This window comes from Dama dama, chromosome X (genome assembly GCF_033118175.1).
Source record: "Dama dama isolate Ldn47 chromosome X, ASM3311817v1, whole genome shotgun sequence".
Classification (NCBI taxonomy): Eukaryota; Metazoa; Chordata; class Mammalia; order Artiodactyla; family Cervidae; genus Dama; species Dama dama.
The window spans coordinates 120043199-120061348 of record NC_083714.1 but is presented as its reverse complement, the minus strand read 5'-3'; the positions used below and the strand labels follow the sequence as shown (position 1 = coordinate 120061348).

General features: G+C 36.6%; 1 protein-coding gene across 1 annotated transcript in view; it reads right to left on the bottom strand.

Moving 5' to 3' along the window:
• DMD (dystrophin) overlaps positions 1-11766 on the bottom strand; it is a 2165569-nt gene extending 2153803 nt beyond the window's left edge. Inside the window, exon 1 of the mRNA XM_061137756.1 lies at positions 11618-11766. Within this exon, the coding sequence (XP_060993739.1) occupies positions 11618-11648 (31 nt within the window). The 5' untranslated portion in view covers positions 11649-11766. The remainder of the gene's footprint in view (positions 1-11617) is intronic.
• Between the last annotated feature and the right edge of the window lie 6384 nt (positions 11767-18150).

Sequence of the window (18150 nt, the reverse complement as noted above, 5' to 3'; positions counted from 1 at the left end):
ATTCAGACTATGATAAATGTTTTACACTGAAGGCTCATTTCATTATACAGTAGTCAGTTGAAATGGGGTTTCCGAAGAAGGTATTTTTAGGAAGCACAGAGTACATGAAAAAGCTGAAGACATTATACAATTTAAATATTTATTGAAGCTTTTCTACTAAGGCAACATTTTGGTGATATCTCATAGAAATACGGGAAAGGAAATTAGGGGTAACTAGATGGTAGAGACTGTGGAAACCAAGACACCTGGTGCTGTGAGTGAGTTTCACATTCACAAAGTCATTAAATTGGAGAAGGAAAGGCATGCTCCTCCTTACAGACATATTATTTCCCTTAGGATTTCAACATTCATTCTAAATATACCTCTTAGATGATTTTCTGAAGTGTTTTTGTCTCCCTTTCTGAATTCCTGACTTCCTCCTGTTCTCGCTCTATATGACCTTTGTAGCCAGTCTCATCTACGCTCATTAGGGACATTAAATCAAATTCCTAATGATTATACAGCAGAGGTGATGAATAGATTCAAGAGATGAGATCTGGTAGACAGAGGGCCTGAAGACTATAGACAGAGGTGGTGACCAAAACCATCTCAAAGATAAAGAAATGCAAGACGGTAAAGTGGTTGTCTGAGGAGACCTTACAAATAGTTGAGAAAAGAAGAGAAGCAAAAGGCAAAGGAGAAAGGGACAGATATACCCAGCTGAATGCAGAGTTTTAGAGAATAGCAATGAGAGATAAGAAAGCCTTCCTAATGAGCAAAGCAAAGAAATAGAGGAAAACAGTAGAATGAGAAAGACTAGAAAACTCTTCAGGAAATTGGAGATACCAAGGGAATGTTTCATGCAAGGATGGGCACAATAAAGGACAGAAAATGGCAAAGACCTAATAGAAGCACAAGATATTAAGAAGAGGTGGTAAGAATACACCAAAGAACAATACAAAAAAGTCCTTAAAGACCTGGATAGCTATGTTGCTGTGGTCACTCACCTAGAGACAGACATCCTGGAGTGTGAAGTTAAGTGGGCCTTAGGAAGCTTTAGAAAGTGTTGCACTCAATGTGCCAGCAAATTTGGAAAACTCAGCAGTGGCCACAGGACTGGAAAAGGTCCGTTTTCATTCCAATCCCTAAGAAAGGCAATGCCAAAGAATGCTCAAACTACCGCACAATTGCACTCATCTCACACACCAGTAAAGTAATGCTCAAAATTCTCCAAGCCAGGCTTCAGCAATACGTGAACTGTGAACTTCCAGATGTGCAAGCTGGTTTTAGAAAAGGCAGAGGAACCAGAAATCAAATTGCCAACATCCACTGGATCATCGAAAAAGCAAGAGTTCCAGAAAAACATCTATTTCTGCTTTATTGACTATGCCAAAGCCTTCGACTGTGTGGATCACAATAAACTGTGGAAAATTCTAAAAGAGATAGGAATACCAGACCACCTGACCTGCCTCTTGAGAAACCTGTATGCAGGTCAGGAAGCAACAGTTAGAACTGGACATGGAACAACAGACTGGTTCCAAATAGGAAAAGGAGTACATCAAGGCTGGATATTGTCACCCTGCTTGTTTAACTTATATGCAGAGTACATCATGAGAAACGCTGGGTTGGGTGAAGCACAAGCTGGAATCAAGATTGCCGGGAGAAATATCAATAACCTCAGATATGCAGATGACACCACCCTGATGGCAGAAAGTGAAGAGGAACTAAAAAGCCTCTTGATGAAAGTGAAAGAGGAGAGTGAAAAAGTTGGCTTAAAGCTTAACATTCAGAAAACTAAGATCATGGCATCTGGTCCCATCACCTCATGGGAAATAGATGGGGAGACAGTGGAAACAGTGTCAGACTTTATTTTTTGGGGCTCCAAAATCACTGCAGATGGTGATTGCAGCCATAAAATTGAAAGATGCTTACTCCTTGGAAGGAAAGTTATGAGCAACCTAGATAGCATATTGAAAAGCAGAGACATTACTTTGCCATCAAAGGTCCGTCTGGTCAAGGCTATGGTTTTTCCAGTGGTCATGTATGAATATGAGAGTTGGACTGTGAAGAAAGCTGAGCGCCAAAGAATTGATGCTTTTGAACCGTGGTGTTGGAGAAGACTCTTGAGTCCCTTGGACTGCAAGGAGATCCAGTCAGTCCATCCTGAAGGAGATCAGTGCTGGGTGTTCATTGGAAGGACTGATGCTGAAGCTGAAACTCCAGTACTGTGGCCACCTCATGCGAAGAGTTGACTCATTGGAAAAGACCCTGATGCTGGGAGGGATTGGGGACAGGAGGAGAAGGGGACGACAGAGGATGAGATGGCTGGATGGCATCACCGACTCGATGGGCATAGGTTTGGGTAGACTCCGGGAGTTGGTGATGGACAGGGAGGCCTGGTGTGCTGCGATTCATGGGGTCACAAAGAGTCGGACACATATGAGCGACTGAACTGAACTGAACTGAGGAAGCTTCATATGAACAAAGTTAGTGGAGGTGATGGAATTCCAGCTGAGCTATTTCAATCCATAGAAGATGATGCTGTTGAAGTGCTGTACTCAGTACGTCAGCAAATTTGGGAAACTTAGCAGTGTTCACAGGACTAGAAAGATCAGCTTTCATTCTAATCCCAAAGAAGAACAATTCCAAAGAATGTTCAAACCACCACACAAATGTGCTCATTTCACATGCTAGCAGGGTAATGCTCAAAATCCTTCAAGCTAGACTTCTGCAGTGTGTGAACTGAGAACTTCCAGATGTACAAACTGGATGTGGAAAAGACAGAGGAACCAGAGATCAAATTGTCAAGATACGGAAAATCACAGAAAAAGCAAGGGAGGTCCAGAAAAACATCTGCTTCATTGACTATGCTAAAGCCTTTGACAGTGTAGATAACAACAAACTGTAGAAAATTCCTAAAGAGATGGGAATACCAGATCACCTTACCTGCCTCCTAAGAAATCTCTATGCAGGTCAAGTAGCAACAGTTAGAACCAGATATGGAACAACAGACTGGTTCCAAACTGGGAAAGAAGTACGTCAAGGCTGTATTTTGACACCCTGCTTATTTAACTTATATGCAGAGTACATCACGGGACATGCCAGGCTGGATGAAACACAAGCTGGAACCAAGATTGCCAGGAGAAATATCAACAACCTCAGATAGGCAGATAATACCACTCTAATGGCAGAAAGTAAACAGGAATTAAAGAGCCTCTTGATGAGGGTGAAAGAGGAGAGCAAAAAAGCTGGCTTAAAATTCAACATTCAAAAAACAAAGGTCATGGCATCTGGTCCCATCACTTCATCTCAAATAGATGGGGAAAAAGTGGAAACAGTGTCGGATTTTATTTTTCTGGGCACCAAAATCACTGCGAACTGTGAGCACAGCCATAAAATTAAAAGACACTTGCTCCTTGGAAAGAAAGCTATGGCAAACCTAGACAGCATATTAAAAAGCAGAGACATCACTTTGCTGACAAAGGCCCATATAGTCAAAACTATAGTTTTTCCAGTAATCATGTACAGATATGAGAGGTGGAATATAAAGAAGGCTGAGTACCAAAGAATTGATGCTTTCGAACTATGATTCTGGAGAAGACTCTTGGGAGTCCCTTTGACAGCAAAGAGATCAAGCCAGTCAATCCAAACGGAAATCAACCCTGAATATCCATTGGAAGGACTGATGCTGAAGCTGAAGCTCTAATACTTTGGCCACCGATGTGAAGAGTCAACTCATTGGAAAAGACCTGGATGCTGGGAAAGATTATGGGCAGGAAGAGAAGGGGGCGACAGAGGAAGTGATTGTTGGATGGCATCACCAACTCAATGGACATGAGTTTGAGCAAATTCTGGGAGATAGTGAAGGACAGGGAAGCCTGGCATGCTGCAGTCGATGGGGTTGCAAAGAGTTAGACATGACTTAGTGACTGAACAACAAGAGCCATTAAGTCCCCAATAAAGAAGTAGGCTTCACATCCCCAGGTTCCCTGCACCCATGCTCTCCATTAAAAACTTATTCCACACCCCCAATTCTTCCCATTATTCTAGCTCCCTTCAAGTCTTCCCCTTCTAAATGGTACTATTATCCACCCAATTCTACATGCCATAGAAAGCACCACATCCAACTCAATACTAATTCCTATTGACTCCATCTCCTAGGTAAATCTTAAATCAGTCCACTTCTTTCAACTCCAATGTTACCATTCTAATCAACATCATCTTCTTTTGTCCCTGGAGAAACTACCAGATTGAGAGCTTCAGACTGATAGCTCCTCATCTACTTTTAACACCTTCTAATCTCTTCTTCACAAAACAGAATACTATTCTTAAAAAAAAAAAAAGCAAAAAACACACAAACATAGTCATTTCACCTCCTTGACAGAAACCTTTAAAAGCTAACCATTGATTTTACTATACAGAAAACTAAAATCATTGCCATGAGCTCTGAGGCACTGAATGATTGGACCCCAGGCCACTGTATCAACTGCATGCTTGTTTAAACTGCCCCACTTAAGAAAGTCTAGGAAAGCTGACCTTCATTTAGTTCTTTCTTCACAGCATGTTACACCTTCACATATGTTGATCCCTCTGAATGTAACATTTCCCTCTTTTTATCTTAGACACCTATGAGGCAACTCCATTCTGCATTGTCATACTTTGAATGCTGATTTCTTAGGAATCCTTCCCCCAATTTCTAATACAAGTCTAGGTCTCACTAGTATACATTTTTCTAACAAGGCGTGCATTATTTTGTAGTCCTTATCCCAAATGCAGTTTAAATAGTGCATGAACATTATATATATATATATTTCCTCTCCTAAATTCTAATCCCAGTGAGTGCACTTATTTAGAACATTATCTCCAGATCATGGCACAGTATCTGGCACAAGTAGGTGCTCAACACATCCTAGTTACCTGACTAAATGCATGAATAACAAATGGTTCCTTCTTTAAACAATGGTCACAGAAACCCACGCAATACAAAGTTTAAGGAGCCACTTCCTCTGATACTTTTATTTCTGGATTTATTTAGAGAGCCACTCTATTTCTAGACATTTAAAGGAAAACACTGCAAAGTCCATAGGCTTGAGCGAAGTAAACTCTGTGATAACACTTGGTGCTCTCTGACATAGCCCATTAGAGACGGGGTATGTACACCTAATCCAGAGGAATTCTCTAGCTCTTCAGCAGCTGTTCCCATGGCTCCTGACCTGCCCTTCAGGCTCTACTAAATCAGGATTCCCCAGCTGTCTGAGCTTCCAGTAAGCTCCTTCAGTTAACCACCTACATGCCAACATTGCTTGTATCTGGTTACACTCTTTAGAGTCTAGTTTCCCCTTTTCCTTCCTAGTTATTTTCCAATATATCAGAGCCACTGAGGTTCACCACTTTCATACATAATTTTATCTGTCCCTCAACTATTTTGGAAACATTTTGCCTGCTTAGTCAGCAATCTATTTCTAATATTGCCGTCGTGAGCATCTATATATAAAGGAATTACTCAGCTTGCCTTTGATGAAAATACTTGAGCAGTTCTGACTCTGATTTTTTTTTTCCTTTCTTGTGTCTTTAGTTTGACCTCACACAGTTTCCAAGGCTAATATCTGCACTTGTAAGAGTGTGCTGACTCCTGTGCCCTTTAAGTCGGCACTTAGCTCCAGCTAAGGTACTATTGCTGCTGTAATCTGATAAAGGAGCAGACAAGTTGTGTGCAAATAAAGATGGGTGCCAAGAATGAGCAAAAAGCCACCGATGTTTATGCCCTTTTATAGTCCTGATTTCATGACAGTCTTAGCGAAAAGCAGAGTGGGAGGAGGGAGAGCAATTTAAAACAAAACAAAGCAAAAGCCAAGGAGAGGGTGAAAACCTTGAAAGGTTAACCCCTTTATTTGCCCATAATTGGGCATACTGAGACATGATAATGTTAATTGTGCTCAATGAATACTGGTCTTTTAAAAACACCAATTATTTCATAAGGTTAGAGATAAAGAACAGCTAAAAGCTGAAGATAAACTGGCAAAAACCTGTATATTAGTTTGGCATATATAAATCCCCCATTGCTGTAATGCCTGTGAATTGGTTGAATTTACTAAATATATTTATTAAATATTTATTAAGCGTAAACTAAGAGTGTGACAATGTAAGCCTTTTTCAAAGTTTCTTTAAAATTCTGTTAACTGTTTAAAACTCATTCAGCTACCTACATTCTGACTTTATCACATGGATAAGCACTGGCTTCCATACCATGCACTTTAATATTCCTTCTATCAATTAAAGCAACCCAGTTTTCTCTTAAAAATAAATAATAAAATAAAAATAGAGGCAACGTTCTTCCTCAGATTCTAAATATGTTAAAGTAGCCTTAGATACATTTCAGCTTTAAAAATTAATATACAGGAAACCATTTTCCTAACATTTAAAATTTATGGAAAACCAGTGGCTTAAAGTTATATGGAATCAAAATACTGAATTACCAGTTCTGGAAGATTCATTTATCCACACCCCAAACAACAGCAGCATCAACATTTTACCAGCATAGCATCAAAATGACAGTTCCTTTCCACTTAAAGGATAATTGTTAATTCTCCCCACCTTCCTTTGGTGAAGAATGGGATGAATAATGACAAACCCAAAGTAAGGCACTGAAGCAGAAGGTAAAAGATAATAAGGAGACTGGGAAGAAACTGATTTCCAAACTCAATCCAGATTGCTAAGAACACTTGCTTTCTCTGGGCTTAGAATCATTACAGACTATGCAAAGTCACCTCTCGGGACTGTAGGGCCCCAGAAAATTGCTTTATGTCTTCTCTGACCTACTGAAATTCTGAGGTCTTGTGAATGAATATCAGAACATAAGGACTGAGCACAGAGCTGGATGAAAATTTTTCCTTAAAATGGTAGCCGGAATGGAAGACTCCAGCTCTGGGAGCAAGGGCATTGACCTTGGCCTTTGTTAATGGGCATGTGGGGGATTCCGTGTGGTCACAAGACTAGGACTCTTCTAAGCATGAATGAGCAGGGCCATTCCCTTTCTTCGCCCTCATTTGCCTGCTGCTTGTCAGAATTGTGGCTGAGACATTTAAGATTCTCCTAAACCACTGGAGCCACGGCTTTTGGCTTTGTGGCCATATTCAGGGCAGAGCAGTAATCTTGAGTGGGGAAAGCAAAAGGGCATGTCCCTTGGAGTTAAAGCATTTCAGAATTTCTGGAGGAGCCATCTGCTTTAAAAAGGCACTAGCAAAATTCTAATATGCTGTAATATTGGATACACAGGAAAATAAGCTTTTAATACCCTAAGTTTTGGAAAAAAGCAAACCAAATCATCTTAGCTGCTACTCTTTAAACTATCATTGGCATATGAGTGACTCACAAAAAGCAGGGCTATTCTCCCTTTCAAGAGAGGCTATCAGAATCTCTGAAAGACGTTTTCACTTACAATATTAATTAGAGGAAGCTTGACATTTTACAAATATAAAGATGTTAGGACAATTCTACATGTGACAGAAGTAGACAAATCCCTTCCAAATTGGCAAAATAATAAGCTACACTATAGCACTGCCTGGGCTTCCCAGGTGGCTCAGTGGTAAAGAATCCACTTGTCAATGCAGAAGATGCGATGTGGGTTCGATCCCTGGGTTGGGAAGATCCCCTGGAGAAGGGAAAGTCAATCCACTCTAGTATTCTTGCCTGGAAAATTCCATGGACAGAGGAGCCTGGTGTGCTACAATCCAGGGGGTCTCAAAGTAGTCAATCAAGATTTAGCAACTGATCACACACACACACACACACACACACACACACACACACACACACAGCACTGCCAACCTATTTTTCATATCTGTATTAAAATTAAACTTCAGAACTCCAAATACATTATGAGTATTCCTCTGTCAATATTGTATAGCATGAAATTTCAATGACTTTTAATAAATGGATGTTTTTAAATGAGGAAAAAGATGAAGACCACAAGATGTTTATTTTTTTTGCTTGTTTGAGTTTTGAAGATCGGTCTGCTCCATGGACCATACTGCCAAAGAAAAGAGTTTCATGAAATTATGCTATGGTACTTGGCTGCATTCAATTAAAAAAAAAATTAAGTCTTCTCATATCTGCAGCCTATAACTTTCCCAACGAAATGTCCCTATATGAACCAACTACTTTGATAACAGAACACAAATCTCATAGGACTATGGCAGGACTTTGTGAGAAAGAAAACTGTGGCCTCCCTCTGAATCCAATCACACCCTGAATGTGCTGTATAAAAATAAACCAAGGTCATCATTATTCCTTCTCACTGTGATTTGGCTTGCCTTCAAATTACATACTCTGTATATCTGAAATAACTGCACCGCCTCCATTAACTGAGTTTGACATCACTTTAATCAATGTATCTTTTCAGAATGAAAGGCAGAAATGTCAAATTCCTACGATTATAAACTCCTTTAACTCTCTAATCTGCATTAAGTAAAAGCTTGTCTTTGAGAAATAATATATACTTTAAAGAAATATAACTAGCATCAATTTTCTTTTAAAATGGAGTAAAAGAGATTCAACCGCAACAAATCTCTTCATACAGAGATGATTTCCCATGAAATGTTCAAAGCTTAAGTCTGCAAGTGCTTCACTTATATTGGCTCCTCCCAAGTCCCACCTGATTTTATACTCATAATTTTGTATTAGTTTTCCAAAAAGAGTCCCCTTCCTTCAACTGTTCAACCTCAGGCCCCATAAAACCTATGTCTGCTTCTTCCTTCATGGTTTGTGATGTTTTGTCATTACTCTTGTCAGTATCTATTCAAATGATGCATATTTAAATAGAAAATAAAACATATAAACAAAAAATTTGGAATTTATATATATAACTCAATCGCTTTGCTGTATACCTGAAAGTAACAGAGCATTGTAAATTAACAATACAAAAAAAATGAGTTTAAAAAAAGAAAATTAACTTTATAGAAAAGTTAATTTCCAATTAATTTTCAAGATCTCTCTTAGGTAACTCAGTACTCTGTGATTTAGATGTGTATGTGTGTTTTATATAAAAATACAGAGTCACACCAAAATATCATGTTTCTTGCATTTGTAATGCAAGAAAGAATGGTTTAATGAAAAATATGATAAATCATTTTTAATAAGTTAGGGAAATATTACAGCAGAAAGTGTAAGGGTAAGGAAAGTTTGGGAAATCACTTTGTTTTATTTTTGTGATAAAACCATGATGAAAGATAATAAAATAGAATTAAGAAATCTTGACTTTTCCAGAGAACAAAGATTTTAATCTCTTTTATTAAACCATCCAAGTGGTTAAGAACTTTACAATTTGTTTCACATGTAGCAAATAACTTGGCCTACAAAGATTTCAAATGAATACTTTAGGACTAAAGAGGAAGCTGTATTAATATCTCTGTCCAAATTATGAATTTATATTTCAGTACTCTCTAGCTGGAGTAGTGTCAACCAACACCTCTCTTCCTTAAATAACAAATTTGCACAGAACATTTTGTGGTCTTTAAGTTTAGAGTAACAATTATAATGATATTTTCTACTGTATTTTTGATACTGCTATGCCACATAAGAGACACAGAGGGCTTCTTATTAAGAAGTATATTATCTATTTAGATCAGCAATCTCTTTTTCATAGTTAAGATGCCCCTAAAAGACTCTGCAAATGAAATTCTAAAAGATGATATTACTAGACTTTAAGAAAATTTGCATCATTTAAAAAATTCTAAAGAAATATATAATTTGCAATCAATTATTTGAATGATTCTTTGCAAAACAGTATTTAAGTAATTCTAAAAGTAAGCAACACTTATGTTAATACAGTGTTATTCTCTATTAATTGGTAACTATTTTGGTTAAAACCCAACCAAGTGTACTCAAGTTTTTCAAACCAATGCAATTTAAAAAACTGGATTCAAATGTCAATACATTCAAAGACTAGTATGTTGCCAGTTAATAAAAGTTAATGTATAATGTAACTTTGTGAATATCATCATTTTCTCTTAAGAAGTTCATTGCCATTTAGCCTATTACCTGATAACTTCAAAATGTACTATAATAAAGTCCTACCAGGCTTGTCCAAAAAGGTTAGCTTTCTTCAAATTCTGATTAAGAATTTAAAAAGTCATTTGAATCTATGACAAAGTAGATGGTTTGTTTATCTTGCTCCATGTCAAAATTAAAATTCTGCTACTCTCCCTAAATTGCTCTATATACTGGTTTATGGTTTTAATTTTGTAGCTGTATCAATTGATCAAGTGATGAATATGTATGTATTACAAAGAACAAACATATGGCTTTGTATTTTTGTAATATCTGTAAATTGAATGGCTTTTCTATCATAAATCAATTTTTACAATTTTGTAATATCTGTAAATTGAATGGCTTTTCTATCAGAAATCAATTTTTACTTCTGTCAAAGAAATTTATAAAGGAAATTATATAAAAATGTTTTACTACAAAATCCAGTAGCATCTTTTGTAAATCAATAAATGCACAATGTTGATTTCTTTCCACAATTTGTTCTCAGAGGTGAAACCTCTCTTGTGACTCTTTTCCCAGAAGTTTTGAATAGTTACTTATTTAGAGAGATTTCACTTCTTTCATTCTTAATTATAGGCCCTCATATCTATTTCAGAATGACTATAATCCACAAGTGAAACGCACCTGAAAAAAAAGATAATCTTCATCCACCTCTTTGGGACACACTGTACCCCTCATATATTATTTGTATATATTATTTTTACTGTTGTCACATGGTCAGTTTTTACATTTTTTATTAATCATTTTTACTTTCTCAAACAAAAAAGTTGGAGTTTATATAAAATAGTCAAGCTAAAAAGTTTTACTGAAAAGTTAGGTCATCATAGACATGAAACAAAACGGTGACTTGAATGCAAATTATGATTAAATGCCCCTCATGTTTTTCTGTTGTTTTCTTAATATGATACTTTTGTACCTGGTTGATTGCAGAGATCATACCATCATTTGAAATAATTTTTAATGATATGCTACAGAAAAGAACATTAAAAGTACTGAATGTAGTATGAGAAGGGAACTTTTAAATTAAATATTTATCAATACTTCTCAATCTCCGTTTATCCACCACAAATCATTTTATTCTCTATCTTCCCCCCATAATAAGCCACATAAAACTTTTCTAACCTTGAGGCATCCACATGTCATTCCCATAGAGCAATTAGTTCATTGAGAATATATGTCAGTTCAGTACTCCACATGTAACTATTACTAAATACAGAAACATCAAATAATCATGATAATAACTCATATACACAAACTATTTAACAGCAATTTAAATTGTTTGTTACAAGTACTCCAAGCCAGTTATGCATATTCTATTACTGTAGTAGTTTCTTAAATAAGAAAGATGTTATTTTTGCAAAAGAAAAAGCTTAAATGCTAACTCATTTATATTGAAAAGTTTTCCCAGTGAGAAACATGTACACCTGCACATATATATGTGTAATATATACATATATATATATATATATAACATTTATGCTTAATCACTATCCACTATAATAAGTTTAAATCAATCTGCCTAATCAGTGAGCTTACCACAAACTAAAAGTTATGCCATGGTAAAAAATATTTTTAGTTGCTTTGTACTTACAACAGTCCTCTACTTCTTCCCACCAAAGCATTTGGAAAAAAGAAAAGTATATATCAAGGCAGCGATAAAAATCTTGGTAAATTTTCTTTCAACTTTATTGCTTCAGTAGGTTTAGGAATGATGAGAAACCAATCAACTTCAGCAGCCTTTAAAAAATAAGACTTCAGTTTTTTTTTTTTTTTTTTTCCCCCTATTCGTAGTCTCTGAAGCTAATTGCCTCCAAGATCTGAGTCCTGTAAGGGGAAAGTGAGTGATCCCAACACTGAGTGAGTCAACATAGTAACTGATGCCAGGATTCTGTAGAGGCCCCTGGATATTTTGAATTCCAGGACCTGCGCAGAAGCAAGTGACCCGCCTTTTCTCTCAAGTTGGTTTCCCATAATAGGATTGCCCATGGCCACTACATATAAGGTTGTGCTTCCAGCATGGCAAGCCCTGTGAATTCAAATAGTGTTCAAATGTGTTCTCATTAATATCTAAACCAGAATAGCCCAGAGGATATAGTATTTGCTCTCAAAGCATTCTTAACATAAAAACCCTTCAGTACACAACTGTAACAAGACGTTCTGAAATTTCTATGCACGTTTCCAGAATATCAGAGCAGAAAATTCTGATCCAGATTAGCCTTTTAAATGCCTTTTCTTTTTCTTTCTTTCTTTTTTTTTTTTTTTTTACCATTCTCAATAGCACTAAAACTTTCACTCCACTGAGCAAAAAGAAATGCCCAGAATCATCTATGCATTGGTTATATATCCACTGTCTATCAAACTTCATTTCTACCCTGGGGATCCAATCAAAAGTCATATATTGATGATGCCAACAGTCTGAATAAGAGAAGAAACAGTGGAATGAAGCAGCTGAGCTCTGAAGGCAGAATGTAATATAGCTCTCATGGGAAAGGCTTCTGCTAAAATAAAGAGCCTTTAAGAATGAAGTGAAGAAATCCCCCTAAAATGCTCAATTTTTGTTGTAGCAGATGATAAAACTTTTTTTTTCACTAACAAATTACTCTTCCTTCAATTTTCTTGCTTAGATTTATTTCAAACACCATCCTCTTAGACACCGAGTTAATGATCAACTCTGTAATGATTCTCAGAAGAAGTTTTCTGTATTAAATGAACACAACTCTAACAAACCGTTCAAAATGTTTCTAAACTATTCTTTGCCAAGAGAAGGCTTCTTTATCTCCTTTCTTATTTTTATTTTTAATGCAATAGGTGAGCCCAATATTTATAGGAAATACTGGTAACGCATTTGAGAAAGATATTTCTTCTGCAATTACTATAATCTCTGCTAAAATTATTTGTTTGAGTGTTTTTATAGTACCATTTGTTAAAGTGACAGACTCATTTTTCTATGTCAAGCATTCAATTGCTTGGCACAGAAATAAATTGTAGATAAAAATAGGAAAAAAAAAACCTGACATATGGGAGTCAGACTATGATGTTTACTTTAATAGTGAGTTATACATTTTATATTTTTGAATATCATAATATTACCAATCTCCTCAATAAAATCTGTATGAAATAAAACACAAGCCCTGATTTTAATTTGGGGGTAACTGTACTTAAATTACTATCATCCAAAGTAGATTTAAAATTTTCTCTATAGGTCACCTCATCTCTTTAGTGTAGTTGTCTAAATATGTATACAGCAAACAATTTTATGAAATGTGCTAAGAGAAATGTTTTAGGAGTGACATGGATCCACATCTGCATGTTACATTCCCTGTCCTATGCAATGGCATGCAATATTGCTCAGAATATCAGTTCCTTTACACCTTGTATCATGAGTTCCCTGTAGATATAAACCCACATTTCAGCCAAGGTACGTGTACAGCTTATCAGGGATTTGTAAAGTGTAGTCCATGAAGCAACAGCATTAACATCACGTAGGAACATTTTAGAAATGAAAGTACACATGAAACCTGAAAATGAAAAAAACTCTGGGAGTAGGACACAGTACTCTGTTTGACAGGTGAGCTAATTCGTGGTCAGTTTTGAAAAACCCTGAAATGTATGTTTCCAAAACAACTCTTGCTCCAAATATACCCAAAACTTGTCTTGGTTAATATCTAAAGCAACATCCAAAGTACCAAACACTAATAGATCTGAATGCCCTTAGATACATCTTGTCTTTCAGTTTTAGCCAATTATCAGGATTTGTTGGGCACCTGTAATAAATTTTACATTAATGTAGAATACTCATACTTCTCTTAAGGTTTTATAAAAGAATAGCCAGGAGAGATAAGAAAGCCTTCCTCACCAATCAATGCAAAGAAATAGAGGAAAACAACAGAATGGGAAAGACTAGAGATCTCTTCAAGAAAATTAGAGATAGCAAGGGAACATTTCATGAAAAAATGGGCCCAATAAAGGACAGAAATGGTATGGACCTAGCAGAAGCAGAAGATATTAAGAAGAGGTGGCAAGAATACACTGAAGAACTGTACAAAAAAGAACTTCATGACCCAGATAATCACAATGGTGTGATCACTCACCTAGAGCCAGACATCCTGGAATGTAAAGTCAAGTGGGCCTTAGAAAGCATCACTACGAACAAAGCTAGTGGAGATGATGGGATTCCACTTGAGCTATTTCAAATCCTGAAGGATGATGCTGTGAAAGTGCTGCACTCAATATGCCAGCAAATTTGGAAAATTCAGCAGTGGCCACAGGAATGGAAAAGGTCAGTTTTTCATTCCAATCCCTAAGAAAGGCAAACCCAAAGAATGCTCAAACTACCACACAACTGCACTCATCTCACACGCTAGTAAAGTAATGCTCAATATTCTCCAAGCCAGGCTTCAGCAATATGTGAACTGTGAACTTCCAGATGTTCAAGCTGGTTTTAGAAAAGGCAGAGGAACCAGAAATCAAATTGCCAATGTCTGCTGGATCATCGAAAAAGCAAGAGAGTTCCAGAAAAACATCTATTTCTGCTTTATTGACTATGCCAAAGCCTTCAACTGTGTGGATCACAATAAACTGTGGAAAATTCTGAAGGAGATGGGAATACCAGACCACCTGACCTGCCTCTTGAGAAACCTGTATGCAGGTCAGGAAGCAACAGGTAGAGCTGGACATGGAACAACAGACTGTTTCCAAATAGGAAAAGGAGTACATCAAGGCTGTATATTGTCACCCTGCTTGTTTAACTTATATGCAGACTACATCATGAGAAACGCTGGGCTGGAAGAAGCACAAGCTGGAATTAAGATTGCCGGGAGAAATAGCAATAACCTCAGATATGTAGATGACACCACCCTTATGGCAGAGAGTGAAGAGGAACTGAAAAGCCTCTTGATGAAGGTGAAAGAGGAGAGTGAAAATGTTGGCTTAAAGCTCAACATTCAGAAAACTAAGATCATGGCATCTGGTCCCATCACTTCATGGGAAATAGATGGGGAGACAGTAGAAACAGTGTCAGATTTTATGTTTTTGGGCTCCAAAATCACTGCAGATGGTGACTGCAGCCATGAAATTAAAAGACACTTACTCCTTGGAAGGAAAGTTATGAGCAACCTAGATAGCATATTAAAAAGCAGAGACATTACTTTGCCAACAAAGGTCCGTCTGGTCAAGGCTATTGTTTTTCCAGTGGTCATGTATGGATGTGAGAGTTGGACTATAAAGAAAGCTGAGTGCCGAAAAATTGATGCTTTTGAACTGTGGTGTTGGAGAAGACTCTTGAGAGTCCCTTGGACTGCAAGGAGATCCAACCAGTCCATCTTAAAGGAGATCAGTCCCGGGTGTTCATTTGAAGGACTGATGCTAAAGCAGAAATTCCAATACTTTGGCCACCTCATGCGAAGAGCTGACTCATTGGAAAAGACCCTGATGCTGGGAGGGATTGGGTGCAGGAGGAGAAAGGGACGACAGAGGATGAGATGGCTGGATGCCATCACCGACTCGATGGACATGAGTCTGAGTAAACTCTAAGAGTTGATGATGGACAGGGAGGCCTGGCGTGCTGCGATTCATGGGGTTGCAAAGAGTCGGACACAACTGAGTGACTGAACTGAACTGAACTGAATGATAGATTCACAGAAAGTTTCAAAGAAAGTATAGAGAGGTTCCATAAACTCTTCACTCATTTCCCCCCAACAACTGTATTTAAGATAACTATAACACAGTATCAAAACCAGGAAATTGACATTGATATACTGTATATATTTCTGTTATTTTATTATGTGTGGAGATTTGTGTAACCACAGCTCAATCACAATACAGAGTCATTCTATCAGCACAGAAATCTTCCTTCCTTTATAGTCACACCAAACACCATCCTCCAGTAGCCTGGTACCTACTAATTTGTTCTCCATCAATATAATTTTGTCATTTCAAGAATGTTAGATAAAAGCAATCATTCAGTATGTGACCATCTGAGATTAGCATTTTTCACTTAGCATAGTGTCCTAGGGATCCATTCAAGTTGTTATCTGCACCAAAAACCCGTTTACTTATATTACTGAGTACTATTCCATTTCATGGATATATTATAGTCTGTTCAGGCAATCATTCACTGTAGACCACTTTGGTTATTTCCAGTTTTTGGTTACTACAAAAAGAAAACCTACCAAACAATCAACTATATATATATATTTATTTATCTGGATTAATACCCAGGAGTAAAGTTGCTGGGTCATATGGTAAATATATATTTAGTTTTTAAAAGAAACTACCAAAATGTTCTCTTGAGGGTTTGTACCATTTTATATATCTGCCAGCAATGTGAGTGATCCAGTTTCTCCATGTTTTTCTTGGTATTGTCATATATACATATATGTGTGTGTATATATGTATATATATACACACACAGACACACACAAATATTATATATACATTTTTGTCTTAAGCAAGTAGAGACATATCATGGCAGTCTTAATTTTAATTGTCTGAATGGTTACTGACACTGAACATTTTTTTTTCTTGTTCTTATTTTCCATCTGAATATACTGTTCAGTGAAATGTCGGTCCACATCTTTTGCTCATTTTCCAACTGGATACTTTGGTTGTAACTGCTGAATTTTCAGTAATCTTTATATACTCTAGACATGAGTCCTTTGTTAGATATGTGTTTTACATATATAGTCTCCCAGTATGTAGCTCATCTTTTCATTTTTTAATAGGGTAATTCCAAAGCAAATGTTTCAAATTTTTAAAAAAATTTATTTATTTATTGAATTTTTTCTTGCATGGTGCATCTTGCTCAAGAATTCTTCAAGTTTTAACTCATGAAGATTTTCTCTTAATTATTCTTTTTGTACTATAATTCTATACTTATATTTAAATGGATTTTATTTTTTAAATTTTATTGATTGATTGATTTTTAGCCACTCTGCACTGCTTACAGGAGTTTAGTTCCCCAACAAGGGATTGAAACTGGGCTCACAGGCAGTGGAAGTTCAGAGTCCTAACCACTAGACTGCCAAGGAAATTCCCTTAGAATTAAGTTTAAGTTCATTTTTGTATACAGTGTAAAGTTTGTTTTCTTCTTTTTTTTTTTTTTTTGCTTACAGATTTCCAATTACCTCAATGCCATTTATGGAAAAACTACCTTTGCCCTGAATAATTTTTGTACCTTTCTCAAAAACCACCTGGCCACATGTGTGCAGATCTACTTCTGGGATTGAGCCTCTGTCCTATTGATTTATGTGTCTATATCTCTTCCAGTACCATACTGCCTTAATTATGGTAGCTATATGATTAAGCATTAGGCAGAGTTATTTATCCCACTATGTCATTCTTTTTAAAAATCATTTTACACATTCTAGGTCCTGTGTCTTAACATAAAGATTTTAGACAAATAGCTCTATGGATCTAACAATAAAATATCTTCCTTAATTTTGACAAGGGTTGCATTAAATAGATCAATTTGGACAAATTTCATTTTTATCATGTTGAGTCTTATAATCCATTGACACAGTACATACTTCCAATATTTAGGTCATCGTTAAATTATTGTGTCATACTGTGCTTTCTAATAGTGCTTTGTATTATGATTATATTGTTTCTTTCATATGTCTAAATAATATCACTATCTGTTATTCACGTGATTGCACAAAGAAAGAGAAAAGAACACAGGATACCAAAGTACCATTCTGAAAAAAAAAAAAACAACACATTAAAATACAGAACTTTACTTTATCAAAAGCACAGAGCACCCACTTCTGGACATATATCAAGACAAAACTGTAATTCAAAAAGATACATACACCTCTATGTTCATAGCAGTTCTATTCACAATAGCCAAGACATAGAAGCAACCTAAATGTCCACTGAAGATGAATGGGTAAGGAAGATGTGGTACATATAGACAATGGACTACTGCTCAGTCATAAAAAGGAATGAAATAATGCCATGTGCAGCAACAAGGATGCAACTAGAGGTTATCATACTAGTAAGTCAGAAAGACAAATACGATATGATATCCCTTAAATGTGACACAAAAGAACCTGTCTAGGAAAGAGAAAGAGAATCACAGACATAGAGAACAGCCTGGTGGTTGCCAAGGGGTAGGGGTTGGAGGAG